The sequence below is a fragment of the Chelon labrosus genome, assembly GCF_963514085.1.
Source record: "Chelon labrosus genome assembly, chromosome: 2".
NCBI lineage: Eukaryota > Metazoa > Chordata > Actinopteri > Mugiliformes > Mugilidae > Chelon > Chelon labrosus.
Window position 1 is genome coordinate 8,262,232 of NC_140338.1, and position 18,981 is coordinate 8,281,212.

Genomic DNA, 18,981 nt, shown 5'->3' on the forward strand with positions numbered 1-18,981 from the left:
GAAACATAAAGGCGTTTATATTGTACTAAAAAAGCTTCACTATAGTGTATTATACCCTGAAAAATAAAGGTGTGGTATGATGCGTGCTGGTGCAAATAACGTAACTGGTGGCAAAATTATTTTTATCATGCTTACAATGATTTGAAGTGAAACCACAGTCAGGACAAAAATACATTCTTAATTTAAGTGAATGTAGATGCAGATTCATATTAGCCCTTCTTGTAACATGTCTACTTCTACACAATTTAAAAAGGAAAGATTGAACCGGCAGTATTTTAATTTTACATTTTAAGAAACAATAGAAAAGAATACAATAAGAAAAGAAATGGAATATGAAAATTAATAATTTGATCTTGTGTTATTGGTGAGTTTTAATGACTAGACAGATGGATAAGATACTTCATTTACCCCGTGTGAAATTCTGTGTCTAATAGCTTCATCACACAGACACAAGTTGAGAAACTCCAGTAAAAACATGCAAGTTTTAATTTCACTTCCATTTTTCATTTTTTTTTTCTTCTCAATTTCCTAAACTGACCTAAAACTGACCCGACAAAGGCTGCGTGTCTTTGCTGATGGGACTTTCCAGCGTGAAGCAAAAACCTGAGCATCCCACCACGTCTTAAGCCGACCCCCCTCTCCGCCTAGCACTCCCCCCCACGCCCCTCCTCCAATCCTTGAGCTCTGATTGGCTGAGCTCACGTCAGTCAAGCTCAAGGTTCGGCAGCAAGGTTGGTTGCAGTCACGCGGTTGTTGATGTAGCTGTCAGAAGTCAGGCAGAGAGCAGCGGCTAGCAGCAGGTAAGAGAGAGCGGACAGCGGCGAGGCTGGTGGTTTTGTACACCAGATAATACGATTAGCTGCAGTTGACAGATAGATGACTGTGCTGTTTGTGTCCAGAATGGTTTGGGGTAGTTATATTTGTTAAAAAACACCAACTAAAAAGCTTGTTTCGGTGTGACAGTGAGCGGCTTACAGCGTTGGCACCGTGTCAAACTGATTCTGATAACTTTAAACTCGTGAGCAGCATGAATACAGACACTTGTTCATCGTTTTAAAAGTGAAACAGACTTATTTATGCTAATTTTTTACAGCTATGTGGAGGTATTAGGCTGTAACAGTGAGTGGAGGGCTGACAGCTACACTAGCTAGTAATAACAGCTCTGTAGCATTAGTTATCTAAACCTCACAGGTGATTGGTTTATGTCACTATCTGTCGTTTGCTCCATTCATCAAGTCATAAATAAGAGACGGTCAGCACCCATATAGTGGGATATAGTACACTTGTTGCACTTCTTGGGTGGTTACACCCTGGGCTGAGGTGTAAATCATTCATTAATGTTGACAACAATCCTACAGGCTGAATAAGAGCAAAGAGACAAGAGCTAAAAAAAACTCCTCCTGCGTGTGCTGATGGGTTCACACTCCACTCCATTTATCTCTGCTGTTTTTCAGGGTAATAATGCAGTTCCTGGGCCGGTTACTGGACACAGTCTCCTCCGTGTCGACCCTCTTCACCAACCCTTACCGGGTCCGAGATGTGCAGCTGTCCGACTACGGAGGGGGAGGCAAAATCCTGCTACGGGAGGACGGACGCATGATCCTGTACAAAAACACCCAGTGCCAGTCGTGGGATTGTCTCCTCATGTGCCCGGAGACGCCGGCGATGACTCTGAGGTCAGTGTTGACGGTGTAATGCAGCCGCTGGTCTGGTTTCGAAGGCGCAGAGGTCAGCTAAAATTAGTTTTCTTCAGATGGGCATATTGATCTTCAGTGATTTTTCACAGATTAGTTTCATCCGCTGTTGTCAAACAGTTTAGATCATATTTGATCTCCGGCAGGCCTTTATCCTGAATGAACCACTCTTAACTTATTCCAATGTAGTTCTGTTCAAGTTTGAGGAAAGACAGAAGGAGGATAAATGAAATTTGAACGTGTCAGTGAATATTGCGCCTGATGTACAATTACAAAACATTAAGATCCCTGCATCAGAAGTCAGAAAGCAGAGGTTTTTCAAGCTTTTACAGCATGCAGAAGTTACTTAGAGACTAAAATAGTTGTGCTAGTTTACATAGATCTACTTTAAAGACTTGCTCTTTCTTGTAAATGTCTTAATATCGCAGCAAACGGTCTGAAAGTTGACTAGTATCAGGAATCAAAACAGAAACCTGAATGCCAATTTGTTTTGTATACAGTAAGAAAAAGGTAATTTAAGAGGTCACATTGAAAGGAACACATGAAATTCAATTCCAGAGAAATTCTACAGCAATGTTTCTTGGAAGTATCCTATTATTCTTCCTGTTATTATTATAATCTAATCTGTCACTGGCACTAGTATTTCCACATTCCTGGAGTTCCTTGGCAGTAGTTCCGATTTTCCCCATGCCGTTGTTGTAAAACTTGACTTTGCAACCGTCGGGCTGTCTTGCAGGCTGTTCCAAGTGGTGTCAGAGGAGGACGCCATGAACTGGTTTCCACAGTATGCCCTCAAACTGCGACCCTTCTACGAGACAATGCCTCTGAAGACCGAGACCGTGCAGCCGATCGTAGACTGCATCCGCAGCCACCCAGACTGGAGCTCCGCCCACATAGCTGTGGAGACGGGCTTGAGGGAGTGTCTCAAACATAACTATGTCCAGAGGTGAGTGGGACATGTTGTTTTTTATTCAGGGTTGACAAGACAATGAAGTCTCAATGAATCAGTGATTATTTCTTAAATATGTCAGACAATAGTAAGGTTGAAAGTGACATCTTCATATTTATTGCTCTGACTGTACAAAACTGAAAAATATTTAATTCAGATTAATATGTCACTTGTTTTGCCTTGGAGAGCTTTCTACTCCTGGAAAAGTGGATTAAAGCACCACTGTGTGCGGTTTAGCGACATCAAGTGGTCAGCTTGCAGATTGCAACCGAATTCCGTGTTTCCTTTCCAGTCGTGCACGGAAACCAACCATCCATGTCTGGGGCTGAAAAATGAAATGCAGAAATGCAAAATATAGACATATCTACAACCTGGTTCGAGGGGTGAATATTTGTGCAACTTACTCATTTAGGTTGTAATGATTCGTAGTAAATGGTGTGGCCTCTTTGAGTGAAAAGTGGGTGCTACCACAGGTTGCTAGCGGTCGGCCTTATCGTGAGTTCACACTGCAAGCCACAAAACTCAGGTCAGTTTCCGAGCCGCCCACTGAAGTGTGACTCAGTGACGTCACTGAGGGTTTGTAAGAGGCATTGACTATAAATATAACACGGCAACAGGTGAAGCAACCGCATAGGATTGGTTGATACCTCCCTGTTTGAGAGGAGCGACAAAAATAAAAGCTGAAGTCAGTTCAACTTTCATGTTGCGTGTCTCACAAGACAAGCATCAGACGTCAGCTTGTGCTGTCTTCTGTCTTCCATTGACATTGTATTGTAGCTTGTTGCTCTCTAGTGTGAACGCACCATTACTCGTAAACCCTCCTGCTCATGCTCCACATCTTTGCCAAAAATAACGCTCCTCAGGACACCTATGGGTGATGTCCGTCCGTCTTTATATAGCAGGATCCTTGGAAGAGCACTCACTCTTCGGATGGGAACGTCTCATTAAGATAAAACACACCTTTCGTAGTTACCGGTCATTAATCATTAATGAAAACATATATGGGGATAGCGTATTGTATGTCTACTAATGGATCAACCAAATCCTACATGAGTCCTTTAAAGTGCAGCTGAGTGAAGAGATGGTTATAATTTATAAGCCTCCTCTACACAGCAGCCAGGAAATGCGTTCCAGCTAAATGCATGTGATGCAACAAACACTGTTAACAATTTCTAATGGATTTAAATAAACAGGGCGTCAAAACACTGACCGGAAATTTTTGATCCCGAGCTTTTATCCCATTAACTTCAAGTGATTTGGCATTATTGCTTTCTTTTTCCAATTTATGTAAGGTTTCTTATTTTCCATGCAGCATTGCTTTCATTTACATTATTTCCGTGTGATAACTGGCTTGTAATTGCTTGAAAGCTATCGGAGCCAGTCGATCTACCACAGAGGAGTTTTGCTAAACCACATTTCAGTCGTTTTATGAGGAAGTTTCATATGAAAGACACACAGAGGAAAGATGAATATTATAAGAAGAACATTTAAAACAAAATTAAATCTTGTCTTGAATTAAAAACCCTATAATCTTGCAGCCAGGTGTTAGATCCTTGTTGTCTGCAGTTGTAAAACCAGAAAGACTTTTCAAAACTGGTCCGTCTTGATCTGCGTTACTACACCTTAATAACAAAAAAACGAACAAACAAACAAACAAACAAACCGAAAGCTGTGCAAGACAAATATCACACTGACATGATTCGAAACCACTGACTACCTAGAAGGAAGGAATTATTCTGAAGCCTGTGTCGCATTTCTGTTGCAGTCAGATCAACGCTCGGGATGCTTCGGGCCAGACGCCGCTGCACGTGGCGTGCGAGCGAGGCGACATGGCGTGCGTGAAGGAGCTGCTGGAGGAAAGCCAGGCTCGCACTGACATCAAAGACCGCAGCGGCGAAACACCCATGCACTCCGCCGCCAAGCAGGACTCTCCTATCATCATCCAGGTGAGACTCAGCGGGAGGGAGGTTCCAATTATGGTTTGTGTCCACAGACACGTAAGCAGCTGTGCAATGCATTCAGGTAGCAACGTCCAGGTGAATCAACCGTCCTCTGGAAACAATTTCACCAACTGCATGGGTTATTTTCTTCTTTCTTCTGTGTTCTTGTTTCTAAACAAGTTGCCAAAAAAGGAGATCAGCTGCAGCTCTTCATCTAATAGCTCACTGTGTCTGCTCCCTCTTGTTCCATTAGTGAAAATGTTTTGATGAACTGATGAAACACAATTCACACTCAACTCGTTTTTTGCCAGTTAAATGTTTTTAATGTGAATCTGCAGCAGTTAATGTGAACCGATTGACCCATGTAGGACGTTAAATTAAAATACAAACCACTCAGATCCTTTAAACTGCATATAAACATGATTAAATTGTTTGTCCCTCCCTCCCTCCCTCCCTCCCTCCCCCCTACCCGTCCTTATCCAGGCCCTGTGCTCCCGCTTGTGCTCGGGGGTGAATGAGCTGAACAACCACGGGGAGACGCCGCTACACGTGGCGTGTCGCCTGGGCCGCGTGGAGTCCGTCAAAGCCCTGTTGGGGGGCGGGGCCAAGTGTGACGTCGTCGGTGGCGCAGGCTACCCCATCCACAGCGCCATGAAATACAGCGAGAAGGGGTGAGTGGGAGAAAGGGTGACGACATATTTTCAAAGCTGGGGACACACTACACAAATTTCACAGTCTTTACAGATTTTGAAAAGACTAGGAGTCACACACTTAACGACTGAGCCTGATCACAGACTACATGATTTGTCAAAATCCATAGACTGTATATAAATATGGACAATGCATCCCCACTTGCTTGCATGCTTGGCCAAACTGACGCTATTTTCCCGGGCATATGACTTTGGGGCAAGATTCTGCTCAGTTTGGTCCGAGAGTGTAGCCACGCGGAGCCGCGATATCGATGACCCAAAAAAACTTCCTCCAGACTCGCTTGCGTTTCCGTTTAATTAATACTACGCTCTGCTCTCCCTCCACCAGTTGCAATGAAATCTTGGATTATACACTTATTAGTATTGGACGTGTATTTTAGTGTTTTAGTTTGGTCCCATTCACTAACATGGAGGAAGCAGAGCTTATGACCTATACTGCAGCCAGACACCAGGGGGAGCTCTACTTGCTTTGGCTGGAGCAGTTCAACCGTCCATCTTTATACTGTCTATGATTTAAACCAACTAAAGCCAACTGAACGCATCAAACTCTCGGGGGAGGGCGACAGTTGTGGCATGCTCTTGCAACCAACATTATGAAGGCACTCGTGCTCCTGACGCAACTCGATTAATGGCTGTTGGCAACACGCGTTTGCAGTTTGGTCGCTAATCAGTTGACACAACAATGATTGCGTCAAGATTCCAGATTGACTGTGACTAAGGTCCAGTCTGTTCCCCTCACACACTTGCAGATTTGTGTCTTCACTCACTCAAACAGATTTTTCTGCCAACTGCCTATGTCGACTATCTCCAACTAGACTTTGGCCAACTGGGAATTGTGGGTAAAATCTGGCAAAAAACTTGTTTTTGTGGTTACAGAACAACATTACTACAGTAGACAGTGTATATTTGAAATATGTCTAGAGAGAATGTAAGTCAAATGAGTAATTATGAACCTCTGAAATATCTGTGTAGTTTTTTTGAGAAATTGGAACTTTTTTTGTGCTAAAGACACAAAAAAAGACTAATTATAAAGCCTGTTAAAGCCCCTGCTAAAACTGATATAGCTATATATAGTAAATGTTTTTTTATTTTTTCTGTTTTCCCTCAGCTGTGTGGAGGAGATCCTCAAAGCAGATCCAGGCCAGCTCCAGGCTGAGGACTTCTTGTACGGGGGGACGCCTCTCCACTGGGCCAAAACCGCTGAGGTTAGACCTATTACATTACTACATTTAGTGGTTAGAAATCAATAATAAGCTGTTCAAATTACAGTTTTGCGTTGTGGTAGTGTGCATCTGTAGAAAGGCAGGGTTTCAGCTTTGATGAAAAGAAAAGAGGATATTACACCTCTCTGAGAAAACACTTCTGTAAAACATTTAAATCCGTGTCACAGCTCCTTGCTAGTGTTGGCGTTGTTAACGTGGTCTCTTAAACTGAGACGTCGGTTTTAGACGGATTAGCTTTAACGTCACAGTCGACCTTGTTGTCTGTTTGTGCCAGATGTGCCGTCTGCTGCTGGACCACGACTGTGCAGTGAACTACCTCAGTAAGACCGGAGAGAGCGCCCTCCACATTCTGACCAAGAAGGGCCGCTTCGAGGCCGCCATGGTGCTGCTCACCCACGGAGCTAATGCTAACCTGAAGGGCCAGGACGGCAACACGGCCCTGCACCTAGCTATGAAGGTGTGTGCACGAGAGAAATTACTGCGAATCTCATGTTTCGGGTTAGAAGTTGTTTGACTTTTGCACGGAAAGAGAAAGAAAAGAAGAGAAAAAGATTGGAAGAGCACTCACTCTTGTAGTAAAATCTCAAGTAATTTGTCTTGTCGGTGTTCTTTAGATGGACCACATGGAGCTGATCAAAGCTCTGATTGTGTTCGGGGCTGATGTGGAGATCCACAACGACCTCGGAGAAACACCGGGACTCATTGCTGCACGCACCAGCAAAGGTAAGAGGCGGAAAAATGGTGAAAAATCTGTGAGGAGATGAGAGCTTCTTGGACATTTAAAGAAAGTTTGTTTTAATGTGCCTGACCTAACAAACCTGTTTGATCATGTAGTCTCTTATAAAGCATGTATTCTACTGTAGATAGTAAAGATCTGCATGAAGATGTTTAGTTAAGCAATGAGCAGCTTTGAAAATGAGAAACTGAATTTGTTTAATATTACCTGCAGCTCATACATTGTTATGTGGCTGTTATAGAGGAGCGTGATTTGAAAGCTTAGCCATATAGTGTAGGATAACACCTAAATATGGAAAAATATATACATAAAAAACTCTAAAAATGAACAAAATTCCTTTGTATTCCTTTTCACACTTGCACCTTCTCAACAGTAGAGGGCGCTGCTGCAGTGAGTGAGACTTGGAACATCTTTTATTAACAAATCAGCACTTATTTTTATACATTTGCTGTTTATATGGGAACAAGTTTACTACTTATACTTCGAATGAATTTAAAAAAATGTCTCCTGTAACCTCTTTAATCTGAACAGACTGCATTTGCTGCACACATCTAACTTATCACTCTTGACAATGAGAGGTCACGTGGAAGTAAAGACGGACCGGCATGTGGGTGTGGCATTTTTTTGAATGACAGAAACGAGACCGACCCAGTTACTTCCTTTATCTTTTACACCCATCTGCCGGTTTTCTTTGCCCACTCAGAGACTCTCTCTGGAAGTAGTGCCACTTTGACCAAGGGGCCGTCAATAGCTCCTCATTTTAAACTGAATGGGCTCAGTTTTGTCAACAATTATTCAAATGCACCCTTTCTAAAGGCATATTATACATTTTGTTAGTGAAGCTAATATTCCCGTGTTCAGAACTGAGCAGCGTGCAGCAGAAAATCTAATAAATAAAAGATTTTAAAGAGGAAGTCAACTCTGCAAAACCCATGTAAGCAAATAGACAGTATTTTTTTTAAATCTCAAAAGTCCATAGGTCGTATAAATGCTGATCAGTGGCTTGGGGATGCTCGGACAACTGGCTTCATGACAGCGTCGGTGTAAACAGAAATGTTTTCAGCTGATAAACTCGAGCATGAAAAGGGAATTTCAAGAGAACTGGTGCCAATTTATTAACCTTTGAGGAAGTGAAAACCAATTCAGTGATAAATTTACTAATTGCCGAGAACGAGACGCGTATTTAAAATATTTTTGCACATTGCTCATTGACGGATGTAGGCCACTCTGAAGGAGAAGTGCTCGTAAATTAATTTTGTTATTTGCTGATTTAGAAAATGCATGATAACTGCTAACAGCGTGCCTATGTTCCTGCTTTCTTTCTTTCTTCCTCTTTCTCTCTCCGTCTTTATTCTCTCTCTGTCTTTGTTCTCTCTCTCTCTCTGCTGTGTGTGTGCATGTCTAACGTGTGTTTGCCTGCCTGCCTGTGTGTGTGTGTGTGTGTGTGTGTTTGTGTGTTAACATGAAAGGTCCCAATAGAAAGATACTGCTGGACATGCTGTGTAGTGTAGGAGTCCAGCGTTGCCTCCCTCCCTCCCCTGGCAGTCCTCCTCCCGTCTCCAACAAGGCCTCCAAGGCTCAAGGCATAGGTAACACCATCGTCCCTCACCTCTGCCTCCCCCCTTCAAACAGAAGGTGTTATTGTTCATTTCTTTTCCAATTTTCCATATTTCTACATTATTCTTTTTTTAGATTATGTAAATACTTTCTTATTATGCTCCACATTTATCTTTTAAAGATGTGTCGTTAAGATATTTCTATTTCTGTAGATGCAGTTCTGTAAATTGCACAATGTTAATATGATTTAATACAGTTTATAACCTGTCAGGATCATAGTTTACTATTAAACCTGCAATGTTTGATTTTAATTTGATGGACTGGCCCCAAACTAAAAGTGACAATGCCCAGTATTTTTCATTAAATGCAGCATACTGTACTACGGCTCTGGTGATGCTGTAATGATATGGAAACTGTGGAAGCATAGCCCGTGTACCTTTCCTCTCCTTTCCTTTATGCATGAATCCGACTCTATGTGTTGCTCCTGTATCAAACACTGTTATGTAATTGTCCTGCAGGGTTTGAAGACATCATGTACTTTGGGGCTGCAGTGGGAGCAATGAGCAAAGGCTTATGTGAACTGGATGGCCCTAAAACGGACAAAAGGAAGTGAGTATGAATATTATTATTAAACAGGAGCGGGCTCAGAGAAAGATAATGCCATCTACTGTTGAGAATATTGCCTGTAGTCAATGCTGGCTATGGATACAGTTACATTTATGGCTTCTGACCACCAACCAGAGGAGTCCTTACCATTTGCAAAGTCCTGACTTCCTGTGTTTCTGTTGCTAGGTTGGACAAACAATGTCTTGTTTGTCGAACCAAGCAACAAGCACAAAGGGTAGGATGTTGTTGGTCATCAGACCAATCCAAAAACCAACAAAGGATCAGTTGTTGTACTGTAATAAAAAAAAAAAAAAAAAAATGTTTATTTGCATATGTTGTCATGGTATTGTTTTTCCTTGTGTTTCCTCTTTTTATTTTGGAAGCCTCTTCCTTGGTGTTTTGTTTCCAGCTTTCCTTGTGTGTTCTACCCTGATTAGTTTCACCTGTGTCTCGTCAACCCCTCAGCCGATCAGCCACAACATTAAAACCACTGACAGGAGAAGTGAATAACATTGACCATCTTGTGACAATTCAGTGTTCTGCAGGGAAACATTTAGACCTGGCATTCATTCATGTGGATGTTACTTAGACATATAGCACCCACCTAGACCAGACCAGACACCCCCACCCCATAGCAATGACACTCCTTGATGGCAGCACAAGGTGTTGACCTGGCCTCCAAATTCACTAGATCCCAAACTGATCAATTATCTGTGGGGATGATCCACAGAGGCCCCTCCCCTCAAAGACCCCCCCACTAACAACATTCTGTTGCCAGACACCACAGGACACCCTCAGAAGGCCAACGTCCATTCTCTGATAGGAAGGTGGTCATAATGTTATGCCTGATCGGTGTACATAGTCCTGTCTTTCTCTTTGTCCCTTGTCAAGTCGTCAGTTGAGATACCCCCATCGAGTTGAGTCCGTTGAGTTTCCTATGCGTAGTTACCCACTCGTTGACGTACCCTTTTTACTCTAACTACCGTGCAGCGGTTTGTGTTCCATCTTTAGTAAGTTTCACTAAACCTCTTTTGTTTCCTGTTCCTACCTCCCCTCCTGTCTGCATCTGTGTCTTACCTCTGCACCACAACCGCACAACACATGTCTGTGAAAGTTTTCCGCCTTCTACGTCCCCATATATATATTAAAAGAAAGCTCAAACAAATCCACCTGGACTAGTGCTTACTGTTAGTGGTTCCTGTAATCCCTCACTAGTGGAAGTGTGCTTGTTTGTGTTAATAAAAAAAAAAAAAAAGATTGTGATATTTTGTGTACTGTATGAGTATTGAAGCACTCATTCTGTGTTCTGGTCAAGTGTGGCCAGCTGCATTGTTGGCGTTAGCTGCTGCTGAAGTGCTGCTCGAGTGCTTGTTGACGTTGCCGGATGCCGTCGTCAATTTAAAAATGAACACGTGAAATAAACACCACGTCGTTATAGATAAGTGTTAAAAAAAAGTCCAGTCTATTTTGATGTGCAGCATGCCCCCACCCCCTTCCTACAGCCACATCAGTTTTTTTTTTTCTTGCCCGTTGTATGAACTCATTATTAGATGTGAGTATATACAATATTCTCCATCCTGCAGGAAGGACAAACTACTTTGCCTAGATGGCGGAGGCATCAAAGGCCTGGTGCTGATCCAGATGTTGATCGCTCTGGAGAGAGAGGCCGGAAAACCCACCAGAGAGCTCTTCGACTGGGTGGCTGGCACAAGCACAGGGGGCATCCTGGCCCTCGCTATAATCCACGGTGGGCTTGTGTTTCCTTTCACATTTCGTAGCGTTTTTCTTTCAGCGACAATAATTTGTACATTTCTCGCACATGCAGGCAAGTCCATGGAGTACTTGCGCTGCCTGTACTTTAGGATGAAGGAGCAGGTTTTCAAGGGGTCAAGACCCTATGAGTCGGCACCGCTGGAGGACTTTCTGAAGAAAGAATTTGGAGAAAACACCAAGATGGCAGATGTCCAGTACCCAAGGTAACTGTTAGCTCATGGTGTGAAGTGTAAAAGCCTCCAGGAAGTGTTCGCATGAAGTAGTCCTTCCTCTGCTCATTCATGTATCTATTCTTAAACATTTAGGGTGATGGTGACCAGTGTTTTGGCAGACAGACATCCAGGCGAGCTTCACATCTTCAGGAACTACAACCCTCCATCCGTCCAAAGAGAGCCCCCCTATGCCACCACTGCCACCTTCCAGCCTCTCACCATCCCACAAGGTACTTAAACAATAGTGTTTGTTGGGTGACTGCTCAGTGGAGTACATTGATTATGCCACAAGTAAGCAGTTTTAAAAAAGATTCAGGTGATTAAACCCGAGGAGAAAGGTCCTGGGTGCTCACAAAACCTACGTCTGAGTTTGTGCATCAACGTATTAATGAAGTTGCCTTTTGCTGTTTGAGTGCCAGCTGTGTTGTTGTTGCAAGATGGGAGGATGAGGATGTGTTGATAGTAGGATACACAGAGGAGCCACACAGAAAGCGTAGGAAGGTGACAGATGAAGGTGTGTGGACGTGTGAGTGTGTGAGTGTATATGTGGAGGTATCTGCAAGTCCTGAAAAGTCAAGACATGTAAGGTACGGACACACCAAGCCGACATCAAATAACGAGCGGCCAATGAAGGCCAACTGTGACGTAACCTCACATCACCCGTGACTTGAAAACACCACAAAGACTGGGGCCAGTCAGTGTCAATGTCCAAATGGCACTTGGAGACTAGGAAGCTAGGAAGAGCTACAAACCGTCTCTCCTAAATCAAATTCATCGAGAACGAGAAAAGATAATTCCTAAGAGGTCTGCTGATATTTGAAGTCAACAGCCCAACAAAGTCACCTCCCTCCAGTGCTCCTTTAGACACTCGGCTCTCCAGATTCATTGATGTGCTTTACCAACACAGCAAGTAACTTAACTTCTATCTTGAAGGTAGAGGTTTAGCGAGCTGTTGCTATAGTTGCTACTGCAAAGCTAACACGAGGACGGGAATAGTGTTGTTTGGATTAAGGCGCTTAAATTGTTCCGCGGGACCTAAACGCAAGGACCTACGTACGTAGCCAATGCCGGTGCAAGTCATTTATACTTGTGGCCATCAGTCTGGCTTGCTCTGTAACAACGCCACCCAAACGCTAGTGTCTTTTTTGCCAGTCTGGTTAATTTTTGTTGCCACTTCCTGGTTCACTTTCAACAATGGCGACTGAAACTTTTGCTGAACACGAGTCACACTCATGTCTGTATCTTCAAACCTCCTCAGTTAACCTTTCCATCCTTATTGATCCAAAACAATCAATTCGGAAATTGCGGCAATGGAGAGCCCCCCTGAAGCAGCCGGAAATACTAAAGCGTAAGCACGCTACCTCCAAGCGGACCAATCACAGCTCTTGCGGTCTGCGTCGCCGCAATGCGTAGTTACATTTCTGGGGAGGAGCACGTCAGTTGCGGCATTAGGGTCTGCGAAGGGTCTTGGTTGGTGTCTGCGTTATCGCCGTAGCCTCTGCATCAACTTAACGCAAAAGTCTAAACTGCCTGTTATTTCAGGCTACTTAGGTTTGTAGTGGTCTGTGAGGAACCAAAATTTGACAAAAAGCTTATTACATTACATTAGAGTGACTAACTCAACAGACATCCTGATGTGACAGAGACTAAAATCACAAAGACTGTGTAATCATGTGTGGTTAAGATCTTCGGGGAAATATTCTTGAGCATTAAGCACCTATAAGCATGGATGATTTTTAATTTTTTACATTTTGTCATGCTATTTAAAAAAGAAAATGGAAAAAAAATGTATTTGGTTTGTGATTGTTAAACATCTTTTTCTGTAAAGTCCCAGGTTTTTGTCTTAATTCTTCTCTTTGCTTCAGAACAACTGGTGTGGAGAGCTGCCCGCTCCAGCGGTGCCGCTCCTACCTACTTCCGACCAATGGGACGCTTTCTGGACGGAGGGCTGCTGGCCAACAACCCGACACTAGACGCCATGTCAGAAATCCATCAATACAACAAGGCCTTAAAAGCAGAGGTAGGAGATTTCATTACTCCGTTTTATTTTCATTCATCTCCTGGTCTTAAATTAAGTGCACACAGTGAACTTCTAATTGAATTTGTAAATCATTCATGTTTTATTAGATCATTTATTTCTCTCTCTCTCTCTCTCTGTCTATCAGGGCCATGAGGAGGACATCAAGAAGTTGGGAATAGTGGTCTCCCTTGGCACAGGTAATTGTGTTCGAACCTGTCAAGTCATGCGTGGGTCCTGTTTATAACTGCTATTAAACTGTATCCTGGGTGATCTGATCATGAGTGGGCAGCTCTAAAGTTCAAGTGTGAACGCACCTACGACACAGTGACGATGCTTTTAAGATCCTATCGCTCAGACATGTTAAATGATCTGGACCACTTCCGACCACTTTCTTTAACCAGTGTGAACATAATGCATCCTGGCCCGCACTGAAGGAACACCTACAAGTCCTCTGCAGAGTTTACCTCGTATATTACGACCCACAGAACACAAAATGAAATGACCTGAATATTAAAAGTATATTTACATTAGCCTCATGGAAGTATGTAGTATATTTCTGTACCATATTTTAGGCTATTCTAGGTACTAAAGTCTTCAGTGAGTTTTTTAAAAATTATTTATTTATGTATTTATTTCTGCTTCACTGTCTCGTAGCAGGTAGTTTACAGTGGTTACTGTGTCTATGGATGCTGCCAGATTTCTAATTATTATCATAGCTCTGTGCACGTGTGCAGAGATAAATAGATCATAGCCTAACGGGTGTGCCACTTTCTCACACCTCAGCCCTTTTTAAATCGTGTGGCAGTGTGGCGTCCCACACGCACAACAAAGGGACAACAGCAGCAGTGATCGCTATATTAAAATATTCTTCCCACAAACAGTTCATAACTGAGATTTAATCACAAATGGTCACTCGAGACCCCTGTAGAGAACTGTTTTAATGCCAGGGGTGAGCACACGTTCTGAACGGTCAACTAGTTATTACATCACCCAAGACGTACAGTAGGTAAATTACTTAAATTGCTTGCTCAGGGTATCTCAGCCATGGACATGGCAGGAGGCGAATGTGGGACTCCTTGGTCCCAAGCTGCACCTCTAAACACTACTCTACAGCTCCACAACAAGTCAGAGATAAAATGTTCTGGCTTGTTTCTGTTTTATTAAATGTGCCGTGGACCACTGAAAATGTCAAATGATGGATGTTGTTAACCCAAGATTGTCAATAAGTATAAACTTTCAGATAGGATATAGCAGGGTGGATGTCACAAGAACTTCTACAGTGTTATTTTTGCTCTTTCAGGAAGATTAGCTTAGTGCGTTGTGAATGACTAGCTTGAGTTTCACACTTCTTTATTTCACATGTGCTCCTGCGCGTCTTCCAGGTAAACCTCCTCAGGTGGTGGTGAGCTCTGTGGATGTTTTCCGACCCTCCAACCCTCTGGAACTGGCCAAGAGCTTTGTAGGAGCGAAGGAGCTGGGCAAGATGCTGGTGGACTGTGTGAGTACAACACTTATCTCGTCCAGTGTTATAATTGCACAGTTTCTACACTGTTGTTCTTATCATGAAAACATCTGCCTGGACAGTGTACAGACTCTGACGGCTGTGCGGTTGACAGGGCCAGAGCCTGGTGTGAAATGATCGACACCATCTACCACAGGTCAGCTCACTATGAACATGCTATTATTTTCAGTTCTCCTTTTTTTTTTTTTGTCTTTCTCATCTCTTTATCTGATTATTTTGCCCTCATCCCTTTTTCGGCACCTTATCTTTCACAGACTTTTATAGACTTCTTCTTTAACGTTGCAACGTACCGACTCAACAGACACGACATGCAAAGAGCAAATATTTATATACTGTCGCTCACGTTATTATTGTGATATTTTAAAAATGTAATGTGTTTGATAGTTGTGCCAGATGAGGTTCTGTGCACAGGACAGTAGTCAAATGTGCTGTGCAAAGCAGGGGAGCATGTTCACACACCGATTCAGAGAGTTTGTGTGTTAACACATGGATGTAACGTTTAGAGGCCTGATTTTAGATGAGCCTCCTGTCAGTCAAGGAGATACAGTTACGACCCGGCGCAAGGCATGCAACATAAAGATGAGTTACGGAAATAACTCACAGGTTATATACACTGGATAGATAGATGGTGTAGAGGGTGGTCAGTGTTATCCATGAATGATTACTGTTTGTTCAGTGTCAGTCCATGGTTTCGAGTCTTGAGGGTTGCAGAATCACAGACAGATACCGAAGGTTTTACCTGGAGCCATATCTATCAACTTGTACGTAGAACTGGTCAAATTATGTTTACTATAAACAGTATAGCTGTAAACTGAAATGATGACATGTTTCTTACATAAAATATAATGGCAGATGATCTTTAATTTTCATATATCAGAGGACTTTTTGTAATTTAGTAAAATTCTAGGTTTAAATCCATTGGCCGACTGGGGTTGTCTGTCTTTCTGTGTTAGCCCTGTGATAGACTGGATACCTGTCCAGGGTGTGCCCCGCCTCTCGCCCAATGACTGCTGGGATAGGCTCCAGCCCCCCCGCGACCCTTCATAGGACAAGTAGTTACAGAAAATGAATGAATGAATGAATTCTGAGTTAGCACATTTTTGTGCTTCCACATTAATATCACAGAGTTAATCTGATATTTTAGAAATATAATAGCAGTAAGAGACATAAATCCTCATCTTCCTGGTCAGTTTCTCCAAACTGACTCAGATGTGCTTGCATTAACAGCTTCTCAGTTCTGGGGAACTCCAGCCGTTGATGTTCATTTGTCAGTTTTTACAGTAATCAAAAGAAACATTTTACCACAGTCCAAAAAGTCCAAAAAAAACATTTAAAAGCGTCCTGACAACATTTCACTAATTGCAGGCATTAGTACGACCAGCAGGTGGGAATATAGTAACTATAAGGGTAGTTTTTTACTCGAATTAGGTCAACGCTCAAACTACGAGGAACTATTGAGGAAATGACTCACACGCTTGTCGTGCGAAGAATTATTTTAGGCTCACGGTCTAATGCTGCCCGAAGAAATCTCATGCCAAATAAAGAGGAACCTTCAAAGATTCAAGATTCAATATGTTTATTGTCACATGCACAGTAAAAACGGCCTTCCTGTCCTGAGCAGCGCAGTTGCCAAACCACACTGTGATTGAGATGGTGATGCCGCATCTCAACTGTGAAACGTTTTACCCATGACTGTGTGAACTGTGTTTTGTGCAGACTGAGTCCCCAGCTGTCTCAGGAGGTGCTGCTGGATGAGGTGAGCGATGCGGTCCTGGTGGACATGCTGTGGGAAACCCAGATGTACCTGTATGAGAAGAGGGAGATCCTCCAGTCTCTGGCAAAACTATTACTGGAGAACTGACAGCACGAGAAAACCACAAGGAGGGGGCGAGTGGTTGGTCGAGGCACTAAGAGCAGTACTGCCATGTGTCTTGATTCAGGACTCTAATGTTATGTGTTGCTGTGCTTTATCTTTACAAAAAAAATAATAGCCACTTCCATATTCACAGTAAAATGTGAGTTCACAGCAACAAATGGGCAAAACATGGCAGGAACTGAAAACTAATACAGGAAACAACAGATTCTCTATAGCCTCTTGAAAGGCCAGTTATGTAGCATCATGTTATCGTCAATTAAACTGTCATTACTGTGGTTTACTAAGCTTACCCTTGTGAACTGATGTGAAGCGACTGGTTTTCATTGTTTTAGTCGGCACATATGGGGGAAACATAAGAGGAAGTGGTATTAACTGAATGAAGATAAATAGCCCATTTACTGACTGACACCTGTCCACAGCGTTGTCTAATGAAATCTAAACTTTTCAGTTTGAGATAAAAGTCTCCTTCTCATTCCTTCCTCACTGGTTCCCAGTTTTTACCCCAAAAATGCAAAGAAACTGACAATATATCATTTTTTTACTAAGGCCATATAATCAAAGCTGTAACACCAGCAGAAAATCTGCATTTTAAACAGTGCATGATGGTTGGATGATGGTGATGATGAACCAATTCTGCCTTATGTCTGGGACCCGTATTTGTACCTTTCTTCTTTCCACAACACACTTCCACGCCTCCGTAAGTTATTTATACTCTCATTTAGTCTCACACATATTAATAAACTGCTTAAACACTGTACAGTTAAACCTCCCAGTCACTGTGAAAGTGTCTTGAGTGCACATTTAACTTATGTTACTGAAACTGACAAGGAAACAAGACTTGAATGATCATTTATGCGAAGGACAAAGGAGCACAGGAATTGCTGCTACTTGCACAACACGAACAGGAGGCGACAAAGTATTTTCTATCATTTCTTTTTGTTGTGTTTTGTATTAATTACTGAGGTGTATACTAGTATGATAATAAAATATATTAATATTAATCTCAGCTGTATCCATGATTTATTTGTCTCTTTGGGGTTGATTAATCTGATTCTTATTTAATTAAGAAAATTAAAAATATGTCATAGCACAAGTGTAAGGTTATTGGGTCAATTTACACTTAGATGTATTGTAAAACAAGACAAAAATAAACAAATATCCCACAATTATATTTTTCAGTAGCTTTATTTTAAAGTTTAGAATTATAAATATGAAAAAAAAAATACTGTGAAATACTGAAATGCCAGCAAATATGTGAATAAAAGCTAAATTTATCTTCTTCGCGTCTTTTATCACAAGCACATAAAGCACCACAGAGACCCCTAGCGGTGAATTTTAGGAGAGCACCACGGTGAAGTTTGCCGCCACAGAGCTCCCGACACGGCGTCTCTATGGTAACGGTTTTGCCGTTGAGCTAATTCCTGTAGCTAACGTTAGCTGCTCTGGAAAACAAGACAAACATGGGAAAGAAGCAAAAAACAAAATGCCAGATAAAGGAATTGTCATTCGTTCACAGGACATCAACGGAAACATTTCATGGTAAGTTTTTTTATTTGCTATACTTTAGCTCTAATGTGAAACCTGTTGCTTAAGTAGCTTGAAATAGCTTAGTAGTTTTTAAGCTAGCGCTAGGCTCTCAACTGTGTACTCTAGTTTTTGTTGCTGAGCATGAAAATTGGTTTAAGTTTTAAAGCCGTTTATTCTTCGTCTTGGTCTTTAGCAGGCTTTTGAGGAAATGCTGTCTACAGGTTTTACAATAGCTTAAATAACCTGCTTGGGGCGAAATATAACATTTTCTATAACCGTTAAAGCAACATAGCCATGTTAGCTTCTTCAGTTATAAATGTTACACAGGCATAATTACTTTAAGGGCTCACTTGATGCAGTGAAAAGCTTCTTAACGTGATGTGGTTTGACAGGCTGCCCCACTGGTTAATCTGGTTAAATAAAACTAGAGTTGCCAGCTTTCGTTTAAATAGCAAATCTCTGTAGGGAACCTTGGTCATTTAAAGCATCACTAACATATATGTTTAAACTATTTAACTTCAAGTCTGTGAAGGTTCTCAGTCATCCAGGTTATCGTATAAGACAACAAGTTGAGTTGCCTTTCTTTAGCACAGTAAAAATGTGTTTTCTTAAATGTTAACTGTGTATTTTGTATTT

The 18,981-nt window shown here is 42.1% G+C and overlaps 1 protein-coding gene across 2 annotated transcripts; it reads left to right on the forward strand.

Moving 5' to 3' along the window:
* The first annotated feature begins 745 nt into the window (after nucleotides 1-745).
* On the forward strand, nucleotides 746-17,847 carry pla2g6 (phospholipase A2, group VI (cytosolic, calcium-independent)). Of its 2 annotated transcripts, XM_084558916.1 has the most exons (18): nucleotides 746-800; nucleotides 1,455-1,676; nucleotides 2,431-2,640; nucleotides 4,409-4,589; nucleotides 5,067-5,254; nucleotides 6,402-6,498; nucleotides 6,791-6,973; nucleotides 7,131-7,239; nucleotides 8,722-8,841; nucleotides 9,328-9,418; nucleotides 10,999-11,162; nucleotides 11,241-11,391; nucleotides 11,494-11,630; nucleotides 13,266-13,420; nucleotides 13,566-13,617; nucleotides 14,803-14,918; nucleotides 15,005-15,078; nucleotides 16,659-17,847. In XM_084558916.1, the coding sequence occupies exons 2-18, from the start codon at nucleotides 1,462-1,464 to the stop codon at nucleotides 16,801-16,803; spliced, it is 2,388 nt and encodes a 795-aa protein (XP_084415042.1). In that variant the 5' UTR covers nucleotides 746-800; nucleotides 1,455-1,461; the 3' UTR covers nucleotides 16,804-17,847. The 2 variants fall into 2 exon arrangements, with proteins under 2 accessions (XP_084415042.1, XP_084415043.1); XM_084558917.1 differs by having other exon boundaries at nucleotides 756-1,676.
* Nucleotides 17,848-18,981: the final 1,134 nt, after the last annotated feature.